This window comes from Aricia agestis, chromosome 4 (genome assembly GCF_905147365.1).
Source record: "Aricia agestis chromosome 4, ilAriAges1.1, whole genome shotgun sequence".
Taxonomy (NCBI): domain Eukaryota; kingdom Metazoa; phylum Arthropoda; class Insecta; order Lepidoptera; family Lycaenidae; genus Aricia; species Aricia agestis.
In genome coordinates this window covers 18,673,505-18,695,143 of record NC_056409.1, presented here as the reverse complement: position 1 = coordinate 18,695,143, position 21,639 = coordinate 18,673,505, and the positions used below count along the sequence as shown (strand labels likewise).

At 38.3% G+C, this 21,639-nt stretch overlaps 1 protein-coding gene and 1 long non-coding RNA gene across 2 annotated transcripts; both read right to left on the bottom strand.

The window, feature by feature from the left end:
* Positions 1 to 2,636: 2,636 nt before the first annotated feature.
* Positions 2,637 to 4,257, bottom strand: LOC121726398. Its single transcript, XR_006035530.1, has 3 exons — positions 4,245 to 4,257; positions 2,716 to 2,791; positions 2,637 to 2,654 (listed from the first exon to the last, which is right to left on the bottom strand). It is a non-coding gene; the product is annotated as an uncharacterized LOC121726398 (long non-coding RNA).
* Positions 4,258 to 10,264: 6,007 nt separating this feature from the next.
* On the bottom strand, positions 10,265 to 12,178 carry LOC121726396. The gene is made up of 2 exons (XM_042113747.1): positions 10,947 to 12,178; positions 10,265 to 10,526 (listed from the first exon to the last, which is right to left on the bottom strand). Exons 1-2 carry the CDS (start codon positions 11,689 to 11,691, stop codon positions 10,345 to 10,347), a joined length of 927 nt encoding a protein of 308 aa, XP_041969681.1. The 5' UTR covers positions 11,692 to 12,178; the 3' UTR covers positions 10,265 to 10,344.
* Between the last annotated feature and the right edge of the window lie 9,461 nt (positions 12,179 to 21,639).

The following is a 21,639-nucleotide window of genomic DNA, read 5'->3' as shown; positions in this document are numbered from 1 at the left end:
TCCATCTGGGTTGTAGATTGTAGGTGGTTACATCATTTTATTCGCCCATTGTTGTCTGTCTCGCTCACTTGAATTTGTAGTATCAATTATAACAATACTTGAGACATTGAGAAGTGTATTTATAGGGTATTTTTTATCAAATCACATTACACTAATTATAGGTAATAATATTATATTTTATACGAAAGCGAAAACCCACAACACCTATAAAGTTGGATTTTGGTTGGTTCGTTTTTATAGGGTGTAGACATCCTGAACCATTAAGTATAGCCGGATAGTCGGCTTTACCGACTAGTCGCCGATAAAGCTGACTATTCGGCCACTTTGGTAGTCGGCGACTAGTCGGCGAATAGTCGGCAAAAAGCGCCGACTATCCGGCTTTTTATTATTTTACTATTATTGATATTACATTTAAGAAAAACCTTGATTGCTTGAAATTATTTTTTTTTTCTGAAATTACTTGCTTATAAATAAATATATCTATGACATTTATTTATTAACAACATAATATCTTCTTTATTCTAAACATTTTTAATAAAAAATACGTGTGGCACTCGAGGACTGCCACGGTGAAGCTATTGCACAGCTTTACCGCTTTATATCATGACGTTAACATAACCAAAACACGATCCAACACGATCGCAGGCGGCGTATGCGACTTACTTTAGTAAACGAAGCGTTACGAAAACATCTGAAACCATGATCGTTTGGCCGACTAGTCGGCCGATTAGTCGGCTTCTTTGCAACCGACTAATCGGCTAGTCGGCTAGTCGGCCAAAGTCATGATCGGCACATCTCTAACTAAAAGTTAAAACCAATTATTATGTAAGTATAATTTACTTTACGTCGCGTTGGAGACATAATTTAGACAATAATGTACTCTATCGCTTACTAGAAGTAAATTATTAAACTTGTGTGGGCCTATAAAAAAATTATGAATAGTGCAAGCGAGCTTATCTTCGCTTGTTTCCTTATTTTATTGGCTGTCAAAGTTACTAAAACTTAAACAAACGAACAAGAAAACTTACTCTAATGTTATTAAACAAACATAAAACACCTTAAAAAGTCGTAAAATAATTTAACTGCGCTGTGTATGGATATTTTATAGCGATGGGATTGTTCTTAAAAAGATTATAAACTGGAAAGCGAAAGTTTTAAGAACTTTCCAGACGCGACTAGGGTCGTGGGATTTCTTGCTTTTCTTGGTTGTATCGGTTTGTTGATAGTAATCCTGGATGCTTAGTCAACTATTATACTTCCCAAACTATCCCCCGCAAGAGGGGCGCCATGAGTCGATCCTCAATCGCTATCCGAAACCACAAATATTATAAAATAAAATTATAATCTGGGGGCACGGCAGTGCCCCAGCCAAGCTTTTTACCAAAGGTACTAATATAAAATAATAATTATAAAATAAAGAAATCTGTTGATACATTTACTGAATGTTGATTTAAATTACAAAATAAGTTGAAGGGCTTGGCTTGAATGTGATCTGAAAACTTTTTACGACAGAAGTATTAAAGCTATGCAATATTTTGCTTAATGCAATACTTTGAGCATTACCACAGATGACAGAATTATGAAATAGTTATACAAGGCACTACGTCATTACAATACTTTCCCCTGACTGACGAGCATTCGCGTGTAATGTAACATTCGACTTTGAGCATTCGAGTTCCATAGCTAATTGATGTTACAAGTTGTATCAAGGTGCGCATTGCAATGCTAGACTCTGTAATTACATGCAATACATTACATGCAAGCGAATGCCCCAGGTGAGGGAGCACCTTTAAGTTTACTCCTGTCGATGGCATTCAAGTATCATTTTACATGTGGGCGAATAACGAAATATCGCATCATTATGTTTGACTGCTGATTCGCGCCCCCATGTCAATCACCCGCGCTCTAAAAGTTTCAAAATATACATATTATTTATTACTGGAACGGCCGGATTTATATTTTTTAAGATTATAGGCCACTTTAATTTTGCCGCCCCTATGTATTAGCTCTGCCGTCGTCCTAGAACGCCATAGGACGCTGCCGCCCATGGCCTATACTGCCTATACATAAATCCAGAGCTGGATACTAGTGATGAGCGAAATTGGTCTTGCTCTTGCAGTCTTGGTCTTGCAAAAAGGCAAAAAGGCAAGACTATCCTAAGACTAGCAAGACCAAGACTCCATGCAAGACTCTTGCTGAAAATTTTACTTAGTCACAGCACAGAATATATATATATGTCGTAGGATGATTTGATAAATCCGTGTTTTCGCGAAATCCCTAGAACTTTCGCGAAAATTCGATTTATCAAATCATCCTACGACATCGTAGGATGATTTGATAAATCGAATTTTCGCGAAAATTCTAGGCATTTCGCGAAAACACGGATTTATCAAATCATCCTACGACATATATATATATTAGTAGTACCAAGTCACAGTCACTATAGTATGAGATAAAATATTTACTTACCATGAATTTCAAGTTCTTGTGATACAGCCTGGAACAGACAGATGAAAAGGGAGTCAATGACCGATACAGACAGAATTCCGCAATTTGAGAATAGCCAGTCTAATAATTTAGGTTTGAAAATGTTCCTTTGAGAAAATAACGTTTACAAAAAGTTTTGAAAAATGTTAGCAAGACCAAGACCAAGACTAGGTGTGCAAGACCAAGACCAGGACCAAGACCAAGACCAAGACCCACGACCAGACAAACTTGAGCAAGACCAAGACCATGACCAAGACTGGTCGAGTCTTGGCCTTGGTCTTGCTTTGCTCATCGCTACTGGATACTGGCCAGTGTACAGTGCTCATGGCGTCATGCTTCCAACGCCATAATATTGAACCGCTGCTTCGTGCCTCATTGCAAAGGCTTATTAAAAGGTAGGTAAGTAACTGATTTTCTCAATGATAGCCCACCCTGGGAAAAATAAGCTGACAGATCATAGGTCGCTTCTATATAAATATACCACATTTTTACTTACTTTACTTAGTGTTAGTTTAAGCTATCATTGTTATTTTCCACCTTTTTGGTAAAAGGTGGGCCACCTTTTACCAAAAAGGTGGAAAATAAAAATGATAGCGTGCGAGTTTCTTACGCCGCGCCGGTTCTTCTCGGCGGGGTAGTTCCCGAACCGGTGGTAGGCCTCAATATGTAGACACGACGTTCTGAAAGTGTTAACTTTGTTAACCTATTTAGAAATAAATATTTTGATTTTGAATGTCATCCACGCGCTAAAAGATACTTGTGGGTCTACTGTATTAAGTTTTTGCGTCGTTTTTCTATTATGAAGTTCTATATTTTAACTTTTAAGTGACACATTAATGTCGGTTATTAGCATGGCGCGTGTAGATAAATTTTACCCCGTCATCGGAAACATCGAAGTACACAAGTATGCTATCCATCAATGTTGGGAATTTCAAAGTGGAAAGTATTCGCGAGCTCGAGTTTGATCGTTTGAGTGGCTTTTACTCGGGGCCTATTATTGAAATTCCATCGAGAGGAAACTTTCCGAACTCGCTGATCTTTTTGGGCGTGGATTTTTCTAGGTTATGTCAGTTTATTGATGTATTTTTAGAAGTTAGGCGACATCTTGTTCTAAAACGACATTTATTAAACTTAGAAAACATTTATCACGGTAAAAAGGCCCTCTTTACATATTGTTATGTTATGACTATAAGTATAATAATATTATTATCGGAATTTCTTAGATTCTAAGACTATATGAAAATTAATTGGATTAAAGATTTTTAAAGTACTTAATAAAAAAATTATTAGAAGTTTGACATACTTTATAAGTAATAAGTTTATATATAAGTTTGACGTGGGAAAGCCATGCTCGACCTCGGCTCGACCGGAGAAATACCACGGGCTCACAGAAAACCGGCGTGAAACAACGTTTGCGCTGTGTTTCGCCGAGTGAGTGAGTTTACCGGAGGCCCAATCCCTTTTCTCTTCCCTACCCTCTCCTATTTCCTTCTCTACCCTCTCCTATTCCCTTCCCTACCCTCCCCTATTACCCTTTTCCCTCTTAAAACGCCGCAACTCACCTGCAGCTCTTCTGATGCTGCGTGTGTCCATGGGCGACGGAAGTTGCTTTCCATCAGGTGACCCGTTTGCTCGTTTGTTATATTAAAAAAACTATTTGTCGAACTGATGAAGAACTAAGCCTTCCTTTCAAGCCTGTACCACAGCTTATATTGAACCTTAAAAATTAAATAGGTTTAAGCACACAAACTGTGTACTTATTTAAGTTTGTAAATTATAAAACGTAGTGACAAATTTTACACCTAAAACAAATTTCCATTAAAACTACAATTCCAAATTGTAAACACAGTCCCCAAACAAAATTACCACGAAATCAGCGGGTGTAAAATATGATAACTGCTAGTAATAATTTTATATTGTTCCAATACAATATTTGGAATTTATTAGGCTTGCAATACTCGTTTTGGGAATAAACTTGCAGTTCTGACAAACTGTTTTGTTCGTGCTCTTTGAAATAATAGCAGGATTTAGAACTACGAACGCGCATAAAAGCTATGCATATATTTTGAACAAAAATCCTTTGGAAAAATAAAATCCTGGTCGACCTACATGCAGTCCATTTGAGAGTTTCACTTTTATACTCGACAACAGACACACTTGTAATTGTTTTTCGCACAGTAATTGACTTGCGGTGTGACCAAAATAAACGTTTTTTAGCTTTTGCGACCTTTTTTTCGCGAACTTTTTGTGCATTTAAAACTTGCGAGTGAAAATTGGATTCCGTCGAAATTTGTCTCTGGGGAATAGTTTGTTTTGTACTTGCATACTTTGGTATATTAAAGACAAAAGAGATAGCAAACACACAAAAATTTAAGAAGCAATTAGGTTCTTACCTTATTACTTCTTTTATATTCAACCCGCGACAAAAAGGAGTTGTTATAAGTTTGATCTGTCTGTCTGTGTATGTGTATGTCACTATGTTCGTAGCATATATTCGAGTGGGACGATTTAGCTCTTTTTTTAGGGTTTCGTACACAAGGGTAAAAACGGGACCCTATACTAAGACTTCGTTGTCTGTCCGTCTATCTGTCTCCAGGCTGTATCTCAAGATTCAAGAACCGCTATAGCTAGACTTCTGAAATTTTCACAGATTGTGTATATCTGTTGCCGCTATAAGGACAAACACTCAAAACAAACAATATTTAAGGGGAGCTCCCATACAACGAACGTGATTTTTTCGAGCTTTTTTGCTCTTAGATATCAATAATGGCATGAGGTAGGCACTCGAATTTTTCACAAAGTTGTTATAATATGTGTATTTTAATATTAAATAATAATATTAAAATAAATTAAAAATTTAAGGGGGGCTCTATAACGCTACGATACGGAACTGTTTGTGCGCGAGTCCGACTAGCCCTTGACCGATTTTTTGTTTGGAAGCTGATATGATAGCAAAAGCTTTTAACTTTTATATCTCATGATCATCACCTCGCTCAATGCTCCACATTCATTTGTTATGATTCCATCTGAAGATGATTTTTTATGCCAAGCTGTCAGGAATTTCTAAGATTTAATTTCACACACAAATCCTCTGTCAGTTTCTGGGCCTAAAACCCGCTGGCACTGGGGTAGGTAATAACTAATACCCATAGGGATTGTTCAACAAGCAGGGACATATTTATTTGTCTTCTTAGAGTGGGCGATTTTAATATTTTATTGTATAGTTATGCAAATCACTCTGAATTACTTGTTAGCCATGGCGCCCAAATAGATAATATACATAGGCTTCTTTGCGGACAATTATTGGAATGTAGTTTTGGAACGTAGTTCCTTATCGTGCGTTGCGCCTTGGGCTTGCCTGAAAAAGTAACGACACTTTTTTATAAGTACCTGCATGGTAGGGGCAGAGGGCGTTGATAGTATTCCTGTGCGTCAACGTATTTGAGAATAAAGTACAGCGACGCGTTGTTAGTATTCCTGGGCGTCAGTAGATGGCGTTTTTTTTAATATTTTTGAGTGTATAATGTATTTCTATACAGGTTTTTTGAATATAAGAAATAACTTCATTCCATTCGGGTGTCCCTTGACACCTCTCAAGTTTTTTTGTTATTACTTATTACTTTCTTAGTAACTATCACTAAAATATTTAAATTCTAGGTGACGCCCTCAACTCCGTTGCGCCAAAATTCGTTTATTGCGCGGGAACCGTACACATTTTCGAAATAAAAGTATCCTCTGTCCTTTCCCGGGACTCAAAGTATCTCCGTACCAAACAGCAAAATCGGTTCAGCGGTTTGGACGTGAAGAGGTAACAGATAGACACACTTTCTCGTATTATAATATTATAAGATATGGATTAAATATAAACAGGTAAGGGTGAAGCCAAACGAGCGTAATTTGTGAGTTGTGAGTCGCAGAATTTCGGCTTGCAGAAATTCTGCTGCATTCAGTTTCATAAAAAAGTCCTGTTTGATTCACACGAGCGTAATTTTGTGAGTCATGATTTGTATGAAAAGATATTTACGCGACCGAAATTCCGCTAATCACAAATTACGCTGGTAAAATTATGGTGAATGGATAAAATAACGGACGTACGCCAGTCGTGTCGTAGCCTCCTACTAGGTTACACAAGTAATAACTGCTTTATATACAAGCACTTATCAAATGTGCACACACTGGGGCACCATAAAATCCTGCGTAAGTACCTAATCTGGTTTCAAACAGCAGCGTGGGAGGCATTATTTTATTTACTTATCTCCAAGGATACAAAAATATAAAAGAAAGAACTCTTTTATCTTTTGACAATCACAAAAGCAGTATTTAAACACACCACGAGTTTACAATGTGAAACATAAAAGAAGCATAAATAATTGTTGTAAAACGCCGGTAACGACGCCGCCGACATCGCCGGCATCTGAAGGCGTGAATGTTATCTTCACTGATAACGATAAATCAGTTTATTCTCAGCACCCGGCTCCCCCGGTCACGTGGAGCTAATACAAGTGGATGTTCGCAATAAAGATCAATTTTTATTCTTTCAATAGCTTGACTTAAATCTATATCTATACAGTGTGTAACAAAAATAAGTGATAATACTTTAGGGTGTGTACGTGTTTCTTGTAGAGAGTTCACTGTGAAAGTAGCAGCGCTGAAAGACGAAAAAATTTTTTCACTTTTGTATGGGCAAGGGCCCGAGCGTCACGAGTTTTCCCATACAAAAGTAAAAAAAAAGTTTGTCTTTCAGCGCTGCTACTTTCATAGTGAATTCTCTACAAGGAACACGTACACACCCTAAAGTATTATCACTTATTTTTGTTACAGCCTGTATATATAAAGATGGATTTTCAATTGTGTTAGTAACGCTAAAACTGGAAAACGGCTGAACGGATTGGGCTAATTTTAGTGTTAAAATATTCGTAGAAGTCCAGGGAAGGTTTTAAAGTGACACGAAGTTCACCGGGACAGCTAGTCATCAATGAGGACAATAGTTTATGGTTACATAAGATAATAGTATAAAGGTACAAGCTGGAACTGACGGACACGCGACAACTGCAGACGACGTATCGTAGCGACACTACTGGTGTCTGGTTAACTACTTCGGTTCTATCGTACCCGCAACTCTGCCTTTAGCGATGAGTGGAACACCATGGGGTTTTAGTGGGTAGACAGGAGTCCCACATACCCCGGCCGATATCCCCAATTTGCCGGGGATGCGTAAAGCACTTCCCCATGTTAAAAAAAATATATTTCTATGAAATACCCTGCGCAGCTAGCGACACGAAGCTAGCGACACTTATTCATATAAATACATAGAAACCAGTAGCGTCGCGACGACACGTCGTCTGCCGCCGCTACATGTAGCGGGCTGCCAACGTGTACGTTTATGGTACATTATATTATTATATTTTCTTTTATGGTATTGCATAGCTTCTGTCGCCTGCTTTGGGTGCGGCGATCGAATCAAGAAATTCTGTAACAAAAAAACCTAACACACCCCTTTCCGACCGGCACAGCGGTGCGGCGTTGCCAGACTCCGGCACGGTTTTTGTGTGCGTGAGACTAGACGTATACGAATTATAATTGCATAAAAAATGCTTTACCGCGGCAGTCCGCGAGTGCCACACGATATTTTTTGAGATACCGTACCATAAAAAAATTAAATTCAAATGCAGATTTGCGTTACTTGGTTGGCTTTAATTGATTAGACGGCTGAGCTTGATGTAGATATAGTCTGCTCTTTGCCTGTAAATCATATTCTTATATTATAATTAATATGGAATTATAAAGCTATCAGAAATAATAATTGTTAAAATATTAATAAACTATACCTACCGACCACCTATCCAAATTTTTTTGCTCCCACATTTTACCCCAGAGCAAGTCATGGCCATCGGTCCCTTTATATAACTACAATCGTCTTACAATGAAGGGGAAAATTTTGTAAATTACACCCCTCATAACACCCCATCGCTTTTGTATAAGGGTGCGAATCGAACCAACTATTTTTCATGAAAATATGTTGGTATAGGGAGAGAGGGACACAGCAGACTCCTATTTTCGATTTATGTAAGCGCCTGCAAGTTTTTTTAGCAATATCATTTTTGCGTATTGCTCTCAGATTTTCTGTTTCCCAAAGGTTGATACTTGATTCAGACCGCAACGCAATGCGTAGAGCATTTCTAAATTTTTACTGAATTGACAGATTGGCATGTCGCCTCGCGCAATTGAAATCTGTCAAATCTATACAAATTTATGCCACGCTGCGCCTCGCCTCGTCTCGTCGCGTTGCGGTCTGAATTGACCCATAGGGTTGATTCAGACCACAACGTGACGCGTAGATGCATTTGTAAATTTATAATTTTATGGTCTTTCGAAAGAGGTCTCACGCAATTGAAATCTGTCAAATCTATACAAATTTATGCCGCGCCGCGCCTCGTCTCGTCGCGTTGCAGTCTGAATTGACCCTAATAGATTAATGATTTTACTATCAGAAGTTTTTGTCTTTAATCTTTATACTACACAAGTTGATGGTCGCTACTCCGTTGCGCAGAAAGTTGTTTTTCGCGCAAAAATTTTTAATTTTTTGGGAAAAAAGTATCCTATGTTCTTTCACGGTATTCAAAAATTCCTAAATCGGTTTAATATGGCAGACAAAAGGTTGGGAAAAAAGTTTTTTTCTCATTATAATATTTACGCTACAGGTTACACCAACTTTATTCCCAAATGAAGGGGTTATTTGTAACTAAATTAAGCGTGGGGTTGCAGCCCTTTGAAATATTATACCGCATTGATTAAACCTAGACAGTATAGGTATGTAGAGATAGAAAGAGAGGGTATTTTTAACCGACTTCCAAAAAGGAGGAGGTTATTGAACCTAATGTTTTTAATGAATGTTATATTTAAGAGTATATTTATTTATTTATTTCGTTTTCCCGGATAACAAACAGTAATTAAGTAATAATATGAACTAATTTTAAACAAGACGAAATAAAAGACATTTAACAAAACTCAATTAAACTGACTAACGATTAACAATTATTTTGAGAACCAGTGTCTAGAAAGTGTATTTCTGAAAACATTCGGCGATGAGGTAAAAAGATCGAGTACGGAGCCATCCGCCGAATGAGTGCTGTGGTAGAGCCTGTAGTGGTTTTTTTTTTTTTTAATTATAAAATTGTGGCTGTCTATGGACTTTTCGTCCATATCCTTTTTTTGTTATTTTATTATTTAGATTTTTCGCACCAAGGATAATTGAAATAATATTATGAATTTTAATTAATTGTGGTCCATCACGCCATGGACACTTTTTTTTTTCTTTTTTTTTATATAAGTAATATATATATATATATATATATATATATATATATATATCCCGACCGCTGGGCAAAGATATCGACAGAGTGGGTACCTGAAGATGGAAGACGCAACCGTGGCCGGCCTAGGAAAAGATGGCGCGATGAGCTGGAGGCGTACCAGCCGGGCTGGCCAACGGTGGCGCTGGAGCGAGACAAGTGGAAGACCCTGGGGGAGGCCTTTGCCCAGCAGTGGGATAGCATAGGCTAATAAAAAAAAAAAAATATATATATATATATATATATATATATATATATATATATATATATATATATTTTTGGCGAAGACGTATTAATTATTTAAAAAAAAATTAATCAAAATACAAAAAGATTTTAATGCACTAAATATAAATTTTACAAATTAACAGAAATTAACAAAAACGAAATTATCGACACGACACACGAGATGTTCACAGCACGAAAGCTCGATGAGCAAAGAGGGTGACCGGCGCAAGCGCTCTGCTTATATAGCTGGGTTGCCAACATGGCCGCCTTCGGGACTTCTTTATGCTAACACGGCCTCTCCTGACGAGGGGCCGTTCTCGGCCACTTCTGCACCACCTTCCTCGACGAAGGATGTCTCCGATGGTGTGCTACCATCAGGATGTTCCTCAATATGCACACAGCTTGGTCCAGCTGCATTTTCTTCACCTTCAACAGATTCCTCGGAAGTTTCGTTATCCGCAACTGAAATGACATAAATCTCATTTAATAAAACAATAAATCATAGCTTCGCTTTTATTCTCCAACCAAGAGCAAACAGAATGAAATTTACTTAGTTGTCACTAAAAGCAAGGTGAACTAAACAATAGTATAGACTTTTGCTTTCATAAGTGTCGAGAAAACATGTTCATTTTAAAAATCCTCACGATCAAAAGTACTATTATTGATCTATCGGCTAAACTATAATATTATCTAATAGGATCAGTGGAGCAAGGCTCAACACACAGCGGAGCAACGCTCGACGCACTGCGGAGCAACGCTCAACGCACAGCGGAGCAACGCTCAACGCACAGTGGAGCAACGCTCGACACATATACAGCAGAGCATGGCTCTATGCCTCCTTACATGTATACACTTCAAGTAAATGACTAAGACAACACTTACTGTCAAAAAACGTGGCGCACGACTCGGGGGTCCATTCTCCACGCCAAACTACCATATGCTCGGCAGCGGCCTGCGTTGTTTTGCCATAGGAGTTGCCAAGTAGTCGTAGTTGGTAGCGGTTGTGCTGTAAAACCTTAGTAACACAATAAGGACCCCTCATACCAGAGTCTAACTTCCCAGTCATCTGTGCGTTTTTAATGACGAAAACTAAGTCATTTTCCTTGAAGGTGCGAATAGTTTTGCGGCTCTTATTGATGTAGGCATCTTGTTTTTGCCTGTTTTGCTCCAACAGGCTGGTAGTTCGTTGTCTACGTAATTCACGTAAACCTTCGCGGTTAGGTCGAGTATTTTCTACTGCGACATCACGAATCAAAGCCCGTATAATAGGGGTGGTGCCGTCAATACCCACTAGTACTTGTAAAGGTGAAGTTTGTGTGGTTTTATGTTTAGTAGAATTTATAACAAGCTGTAGCCGCCACAAGCAGTCGGACCACTCCTTTTTGTTACCGGCCTCAATACGCAACATATTTAAAACAGTCCTACAGTATCTCTCTACCTGACCATTTTCAGCGTGCATTTCGGGTGTGATAAAATGAATTTGACATCCCATCTCGTTTACCCATTTTTGGAAGCTCATACTCTCGAACATACGGCCTCGATCACAAACTAACAATTTTGGTGTGCCGAATAAAGATACAGAATTGGAAAAAATCTGTTTTAACTCGTTTGTGTCTTGTCGTTTCATTGGATAAAGTAAACAATATTTAGAATATGAATCTACATGCAGCAAAACATATTTAAAACCATTAGATTCGGGTAATGGACCGAGTATATCTACATGAACATTACTAAACGGAGTATCTGGCTTATGCCAAGAAGCTATTGGTTGTTGAGGAGCGCGGGGAATTTTCTTAGAGGATAAGCACACTAAGCAGTGACTAGTATATTTTTTTGCGAAAGCACGAAGCCCCGGAAACCAAAAGTGACGTAAAATTAGTTCCACAGTTTTATCATAACCTATATGTTCGTGTTGATCATGAAAGATACGTAAGAGGCTTAAACGATGTCCTTTTGGGATATAGCATAAGAGTCTGGGCTCCTCACCTATTGGAGCGTATTTGTAATAAAGTATGTCGTTTCGAACGACGTATCTAGACGAGTCAAGCTCATTGTTATTTACTTTTTCAATTAAAGTACGCGTTTCATCGTCAGCAGATTGCGCGATCTGGGCCCAATTCCGGGGTCGTGTTATCTGGCGAACGTCAGCAGGATTTCTACTTAAGAAATCCGCGTGTTGCATCAATGCACCTTTTCTATATTCGATAACAAAATTAAAATCCTGCATATACATCCACCAGCGGGCGACACGCGGAAGTAGGTCCTTCTTATTTTTAGTCAGTTTTAGTGCATTGCAATCGGTGACGATTTTAAACGGAATTCCGAGTAAATAATGCCGAAAGTGTTGGAGAGCTCTCAAGACTGCGAGAGTCTCGAGCTCATAGGAATGGTATCGTGGTTCGGCGCCCTGCGTGGTTCTACTAAAATACTCGACTACACGACGTCGATTATTAGAATGTACCTGAATGAGCACAGCGCCGTACCCGATAGCACTCGCGTCAGTGTGCAATTCTGTGGGGAGTGAAGGGTTGAACACCGCAAGCACCGGCTCGCTAGTTAAACAGTCGATTAAGTATTTCCGCGCTTTTTCCTGCTCCTCACCCCACTGGAATGGCACACCGTTTCGTGTTAAATACGCTATGGGCGCGGTTTTAGATGCGTAACCCGGTATATATCGGCGGAAATATCCGGCTAGCCCTAGGAGCTGTCGTACCTGTCGCACGCTCGTGGGAACCGGTGAATCAATGAGAGCTTGAATTTTACGTTCGCTTGGCCTCACCTGACCTTGGGATATCTTACGCCCCAAATACTCCACCTCTGTTGCCACGAACGTACTCTTTTTCAGGTTGATGGAAAATCCAGCTGTAGTCAAAGTTTGGAGTGTCTCACGTAAATTTTCGATTGCCTCGTCGATCGTGTTAGCTAATACAAGGACATCGTCGACGTAAACCAGGACTTTGCCACTTTCGATCAATGTTTTCAAGGTTTTGGTAATTATTCTTTGATAGACGACCGGAGCGTTGGCTAGACCAAAGGGCATCTTCAAGTATTCGTACTGGCCCTCGGGCGTAACGAAGGCCGTTTTCGGTATAGAATCGCTATCCAATCCTATTTGATGAAAGCCAGTTGCCATATCCAGGCAACTGAAGAACTTACATTTACCAAGTCGATCAATATGATCTTGAATCAACGGTAATGGATAGCGATCCTTCACCGTTATTGCATTTAACGCCCGGTAGTCTACACAAAGCCGATCCTTACCATCTTTCTTTTTGACAAGAATAATGGGGCTGGCATATGGAGATTCGGACTCGCGTATCACCCGCTTATCTAATAGATCGCGTATTATTTCTCGAACCCTCATTTTCTCGTCAATAGAAAGCTTGTAAGGCCTATAATGTACTGGGACATCACTCGTTAATTCGATGTGCATACTGCCCGTATTAACAGTAGTTGAGGCGGTACCCACGATAAAACTATCTTTAAACTGATTAATTACCTCATAAAGCTTATCCCGATCGATTCCTTGCAATGGCGTATCAATCGACAACGGATCGTCAGATCGAACAATTAACACAGTACTCACTGAATTCGTATTACACACCCGAGTAATTCTTTGTTCATTATTCACACGTATATAAGCCACTCCGTCCCTATTTAAAACGTCCGTTCCTATCAAAATTGGCACATTTATACAACCCGTCGGAACAACAAATAAATCAACTTCTAACGAGATATCACTGAATTCGATCACTAATGTCACGTAACTAGTGCAAACAATGTTTTGATTACCGATACCGCGCAAAAGTTGATATGTGGGTACCCGCGCGCAATTAAAATGTTTTACCGCAAACTCTGAAATTAACGAGATATGGGAGCCACTGTCTATTAAAACGTCAGTCGGAATACCTTGTACGACCGCGGTAGTGAGATCACTATTAATTGAGCCTTCAATTTCACGACAGAAATTTACATTTTTTGTATTACGAAATTCCGATCTCTGTTTAGCAAAACAAGTCGTGACGTCGTGACCGGTTTTCTTACAAAAAGCGCACACAGTTAATGAAGTATTAATATTACTCGTAGTATTTGAACTTATCGTAGAACCGGTATTGTTTTCAGGCTTAGGACGTTTCGGACAAAGTTTTTGTACGTGACCGACGTTACCGCATGTATAACATTTTAAATCACGTCTGGTATGGGTTTGACTAGGCGTAGCACTACGTTTACGATTATTGAAATCTACAAATTTACTACGCGAAGGACGCACAGGATCACGGAATGCACTCGGTTTCGGTTTAGTGTAAATAGACAAAAATTCAACAAGGTCTTTAGATGTGAGTCGAGCATTCATGGCTGTAGCACGAATCTGCGGATCGCAAATGCCGCGAATAACAATAGCAACGATTAAATCATCGCTCAAGCCTTTTACTATGTTCAAGCGTAAAAGCGAGCGTCTAGCATATTCCGCGTATGTAGCAAAGCGATCAGAATTCGTACTCATAACCTCATAAAGTATGTTAGCGACATCGATTCTTCGCGAGCACAATGGCTTAAATTCTAATTTAAAATTGGTCCAACTGCGATCACTGGTGACCCAGTCGTTCAGCCAACTACGGGCGTCCCCTTTTAAACAGTTAGCTATTCTCGCTAAGCACTCGTTATCGTCCCACCCGTTGATCGCGCGAGCTTTTTCAACTTCTTCACACCAAGAATCGATGTCGTGTAAGCTCGGATCGAAATTTGAAATGTAATAATGGTTGGATCTTACTTTTGATAGCACGCCGAGTGCTTCGATGATCCTGTCCGTCGGGTCGAGGGTAGGTAACGAACTCGCGGTGGACGTTTCGGCAGCACTGGCGGTAGATTCCGGCGGTGGAACCGTTTCCGACGGTGCTGATGGCTCGGACGCCACGTGGTCGGGCTCGATAGCAAGCGCGCGCACGGAGCCCACGCTGGCCGATGGGATGGCGCGATCCTCCAACGACCGTAGTCGCGCGAGGATCGTGCCTATCTGTTCCTGCAAGTTGCTATTCGAGCTCTCGTCGCGACGCGTAGCCCTACCGCCACTAGCACGTGTTCGGCGTCCGGACATTATTTAAACTTAGAATTATTAACCACTACAATTTAAAAAATGTCACTCGCTGCCACCAGCTGCGGGAATAGGCAAAAGAGCTCTATCCCACTTCTGATTTTGGCGAAGACGTATTAATTATTTAAAAAAAAATTAATCAAAATACAAAAAGATTTTAATGCACTAAATATAAATTTTACAAATTAACAGAAATTAACAAAAACGAAATTATCGACACGACACACGAGATGTTCACAGCACGAAAGCTCGATGAGCAAAGAGGGTGACCGGCGCAAGCGCTCTGCTTATATAGCTGGGTTGCCAACATGGCCGCCTTCGGGACTTCTTTATGCTAACAATATATATATATATATATATATATATATATATATATATATATATATATATATATATATATATATATATATATATACTTAGTAGAATAGACTATAATATATTATACATATAATAAATAAATATATATATTTTATTGTTTTGAACGGTGAGGTCCCAGTCGGTGTGGCGGCCTGTAGTGGTTAAACTTATAAAGAAAGAAAAAGTTCCTTTGGTAAATAGTAAAAACCAGTTTATAAGTGATTTACCTCTACAACAAAGCTGTACTGTACTAATAAAACAGGTGAACACGAAGTTTTGTTTTTAATTATTATTGTATGATATCCTTCATTTGTGTAAGCTGTGTAATGTTATCATGTATATTCATAATAATATGATAATACATTTTATTACCCAAACCCATACAAACCCTAATCGTGTTAGGTCTACACCAACAAACCCTTAGTTCTAACCTCGTTTCCCCTTTAACTACAGCTTCCCCTATGCGTTTAATTATTCGGGGCTCCCTATGCTTATTTCATTATGACATGTATGAATTAGTAGACTACAACAGATCGTCGTATCCTACGAATAAAGGCGCAATTGCAAAAACCCTACTTTACAGGAGAAGGTTTTTTGTGTTTATTTCAAAATATTGTTAAACAACTTTTAGAAATTAATTATGAAATTATCGCATAACTACGTAGCGGTTGCTATGAAATTTTAAATGAGACGTTTAATTTGATATTTCGGGTAGATTTGTCCCTTATTTCTTTTTTCGGCGGAGTAAAATAAGTCTCATCAGACACAAGCAACGTTATGCCTTTTTTGTTCGGATTCAACGGGGTCTTAAGCGCATTTATGTCTTTTCATTGCTCATTATCAAAGAATTTTCTTTTTAAAATTACATAGAAAAATCGGCCAACTGCGAGTTGTATTATCGCACGAAGGGTTCCGTACCATTATAGAGTAAAAATAGCCAAAAATTTGTGTTTTTTGTTTGTTTGAGAGTCCCCTTTAATTTTTTAATTTATTTTAATTTTGTCGTCAATTATTATTATTAAAGTATAAATACAACGAAATATTTTTTCAAAAGCTCGTTTATTGACAGATCGCTGCTAATATTGACAGAGCAAAAACTAGCAAAAAATCACGTTTCTTGTATGGGAGCCCCCTTAATTTCTTTTGTTTTCAGTATTTGTTGTTATAGTGGCAATAGATATACTTAATTTGGGAAAAGTTCTTTAGATAGAGCCTGGAGATAGATGGACAGACAGACAGACATCGAAGTCTTATTAATAAGTCTTTACCCTTTGGGTACGTAAACTAAAAAAACAATATAAATGGGAATATGGAATACGTTTTATATTAATTCTCGACCCTGAAAGCAATCACAATAACTATTGGTTCCGTATAGCGTGATAAGACTTCTCAGTTTTGTGGCAGTTATTTTAAATTACCAAATATCATTATAACTAACGACTATATTAATATTGGTTAACTTTTATGGCAATTAGATTATCCAAGAGCCAACGATAGCCAGTTTTTTGTCATTTTATAAAAGCTGAAAGTTTTCCTGTATGAACGAACAGCAACTATAGAATTTCGATCGCGTTTAGGAGGTATCCAATTTTTAAGTTCTACCTAGTCCTCCATACAATGTAAAGCGCTTTTCTTTTCTTAATTCTTACGGAAATGTAGGAATCTCATCTCAGACACTATTCCCAAAAATGCCAAAAGTATTACACTTTAAGGAGGCATGGCAGTAGGAAGTAACTGGCATAAGTTGTCTGGCAGTAGGGAGCAACTGTCATAAGGTTCCGTCAGTGGGAGACGAGATTCACACAGCTATCCCCAGGAAAAAAATTGCCTTAAATTTTATCGAAGGTGCGGTAGACTTTCAAAACTGGATACCTCCTAAAGTATCCGCGCCCGAAGCTCTATAATAGTTGCTTGCCGTTCTTACCTCTATATGAGTTACTGGCTTTTACCCCCCGCTTCGGTCGCGTGGAATTCGAAAATCGCGTAAAAACACGAGTATTTTAGGAACATGATGTTTTTCCAAAACCAAAAGTAGCCTATGTTACACTTCATTCTTTCGATTTAGTCGTTGTTAAAATGATGTCGATTAGTTGCTTCGCTAGGAAGGACAAACAAACATACTTTCCCATTTATAATATAAGTATAGGCTTTATTACGAGTATAGCATAATTAAGTTAAAGGAAAACTTTCAGCTTTTATAAAATGAAAAAGTCTGGCTGTCGCTGGCTCTTGGTTTAGCTTATGAGTAGTTACAATATGACGGAGCGGTGCCTATTCTATATTTTGTATTTTAAATCAAATTCTTTTAAAATGAGACGATATACGACATCCCTCGTGTCCTTTTGCAAGAGTGTGATGACCGATGATACATCATCAGCACAGCTCAAGAGATGTACTCAAAATTTTGGGTACGTTTAGTTACTAACAGTTCGTCCAATAAACCAAAAAAAATAATAGTAATAAAAAAAGTTTCGTTACACTCACTCTCGATACACCAAAAGCTCTTTTCCTAAATGTTTTAACAAAAACAAAACTCCCCGGTGCCTGAAGGAATTGAAAAAAATTCAATTCCTTCAGGCACCGGGGACTGTTTTCGTTTCCTAGAACCGAAAAATACAAAAAAAAAAACTCAAATTGTGTTGTGGAATATTATTTTATAAGTAAATATTCTTGTAGCACACTATCTTTAACTATTTTTCTATACTACGGAAAAAGCCACATAGTTCACTGCGGCTTTTTAAGAAAATTAAAACAAAACATTATAAACTTTCAATTATATACTTTTCGAAATGGTTAGTAAATAAAAGGTAAATTCATGTAATAATTTTGCCAATAATAACTGTTTAACTAAAGAAAAATTAAAGAAATAAATTTCGTACCGTACATAGAAAAAGGCAAAACAAAAGCCATTAGGGCAACAAAAGCCATTAGGGCAAACGATTCCTTAGTGCTAGTACTAAGAGACGATTCCGTGGAAAAAGGCCACAGACGCAACAGTGTCTTTTTTCCAGGTAATTACTTTAAATAATGTAAAACATATTTTGTACTTACTGTGTGTTCCCTTTAACGGTTAACACAACGTAATTTAAACAAGTAACAGTGCAATGACTCATAACGCGAGTTCGCGGAGTAAAGGCGATGTGGCGCGAGCGCCTCGTCCCCGCCCCGCGCGTCCTCTCACGCACTCAAAGAAAACGGTCACGGAAGCCTTTGTTGCTTTTTTCGGCGGGGAATTTAAGAGCTAGCAAGTGTGGCATTTTTTAAAACTTCATTTACTGGTTATTAAAGTTAACTTTTAATATTTTTTTAAACTGAAGGATATAGATAATGAGCTGCCGATTTCGATTATGCAATAAAAATAAAAAGCCATAGTGACCAGGGCGCCCTTATTCGTAGGATACGACGAGATATTATACAAGTGTTATTATTTTGATGTATAGTCTGGCGAATTCTCCTCAAATGAGCTTCTGACAAGAACTTGCCTGGTGATAGATGAATTTAGCCGTGAAATCCACAGTGGCGTCGGAGAGAGTCCATATTCTAGCAGACGTTAGTATGATGATGAAAATATAAAGAAAAAACCCCTTGCTTTTGAGAATACATATTACGTACAAAGACAGTATTAAGAGTCCGGGTGCCATCACAGTTCTCATACAAACGTAATACCAAGATAATTTTCCATACGAAAATATTTACCATATTTGAGTTATTATTCAGCTTATGTTAGTAATAATTACCTAGGTTCCTGTACAAAATTTCACTGCAAAATATTTACATACCAAAAATATGAATGATTACAATATTTACATACTAAATTGTAATCGTTCATATTTTTTGGTACCTATGTAAATATTTTGCAGTGAATTTTTGTATAGGAACCTAGGTAATTACTATCTTAAGCTGAATAATAACTCAAATATGATAAATATTATCGTATGGGAAATGATCTTGGTATTACGTTTGTATGAGAATTGCGATGGCACCCGGACTCTTAAGGGTAGGTAGAAACTATTTGATCATAATCTCCTTCTGTTATTCACCCTATAGAATTTCATAATTTTAATACAATCGATCAAGATATCCCACACACGTTTTATTTATTTGGATACCTTTGGGAAGGTGTTAAACTTCGTAGAACAATAGCGTAAGAGGTAGGTGGGAATAACGCGAGGCAATCGAGTCGGGCTTACATCGCGTCGTCAATGGCGCCTGATTGAGCTATGTAACGACGTTACGTCTCAGGCTGATGAACTTTACCCCAGAATGTGGGAGAAGGTACGAGAGGAAACGAGGAAAGGAAACAAAGGTTGCCAATAAATAAACCTGCAGTGGATCATGGATTTAGATATGATGCTTAGGTTGTCTATCCATGAACAATGTCATTGAAAATATTATAAATAATAAAGCTGGGAACAAATTATCGGACGTTGTCCTCGGACGTTTTCCTCGGATGCGGCTTGTTTCTATCTGGTTAATACAAAATACACTAAACTGTGCACATTGTCTGACATAAGTCGCAGACGCGACCTTGAGCGTTCGGACGTTTGAAAAGAATCTGGCTAGCGAGATGTTTTTTCATCCGCGGACACGGCGGCGAGGCGCGTCCGCGGACGTAGTCGTATTTGTTTCATGTTTAATATGGTATTTATAATAAACAGTTGTCATAAAGAAATATGACCTATATAATAAGGATGTTTTTATTTAAAAAATAAGCTAGATTCGTAACATGCTTAGAAGTAATTAAATGTTATAAAATTACACGATTATAAAACTAAAGTGAAACCATTATTGTTTAATCAAAATATACAACACTATTATGCTTATCATATTCCGTTAAGCACGACAAACAAAAAGGTAAAAATAATAAAAGACTCTAACTTGTGCAAACCCCCATCCAAGCACCATTCTTGCATAATAAAAAATCAATGCAATATTTAAGCAATATTTAATATTGCTTAGATATTCCATTGAACTTTAACGTGGGAGAGCCATGCTTCGGCACGAATGGGCCGGCTCGACCGGAGAAATACCACGTTCTCACAGAAAACCGGCGTGAAACAGCGCTTGCGCTGTGTTTCGCCGAGTGAGTGAGTTTACCGGAGGCCCAATCCCCTATCCTATTCCCTTCCCTTTCCTTCCCTTCCCATCCCTACCCTCCCCTATTACCCAATTCCCTCTTAAAAGGCCGGCAACGCACCTGCAGCTCTTCTGATGCTGCGAGTGTCCATGGGCGACGGAAGTTGCTTTCCATCAGGTGACCCGTTTGTTCGTTTGCCCCCTTATTTCATAAAAAAAAAAAAAAACACGTGAATACTACAGAAAAGAACAAAAGACTCTAACTTGCGCCATACCTCATCCAAGGTTGGCGGCTGAAGCCTGAAACGTCTGGAAAGTATGGATAAAGGTGAACACTTAGCAGGCGGCGCACGTCCGACCAGCTCAATATCAGTGTTAGTGGAATTATATCCCTCGACGATCACGTCATACGGAAACAGAGGATGTTTTATTGGGCGGCCATCGAAAAAGGATTTGTGGAGCAAAAGTAATCCCACGAGAAATATGATGGTTATTCGGCTACCTGCTCCTTAATGTATTGTTAATTTATATTATTGTTTTGTCTAAGCTTACTTATATTTAAAGAGTTTGAAAGGATAGTAGGATAGAATGGAAAGAGGAATAATATAATTTTAATATGATAAGAATCCATTTAAAGTAAAATAAAAACAGTTTAATATAAAGTTCGTTGTCAGTTTTGACTATGACCTTTTACAATATTCATCTATACTAATATTATAATTCTGCAGAGTTTGTTTGTTTGTTTGTTTGTTTGAACGCGCTAATCTCAGGAAGTACTGGTCCGATTTGAAAAATTCTTTCATTGTTGGATAGCCCATTTATCGAGGAAGGCTATAGATTATATTTTATCACGCTTAGACTAATAAGAGCGAAGAAATAGAGGAAATCTATACTTAATATTATAATTCTGCAGAGTTTGTCTGTTTGTTTGTTTGAACGCGCTAGTCTCAGGAAGTACTGGTCCGATTTGAAAAATTCTTTCACTGTTGGATAGCCCATTTATCGAGGAAGGCTATAGGTTATATTTTATCACGCTTAGACTAATAAGAG

Bases quoted from the DNA above. Each gene is read 5' to 3' on its own strand.
- LOC121726396 (XM_042113747.1), bottom strand. From the start codon at position 11,691: ATGAAACGACAAGACACAAACGAGTTAAAACAGATTTTTTCCAATTCT. The intron at 10,527-10,946 runs GTAAGTGTTGTC...ATGTCATTTCAG, and splicing joins GTGCGCCACGTTTTTTGACA to TTGCGGATAACGAAACTTCC.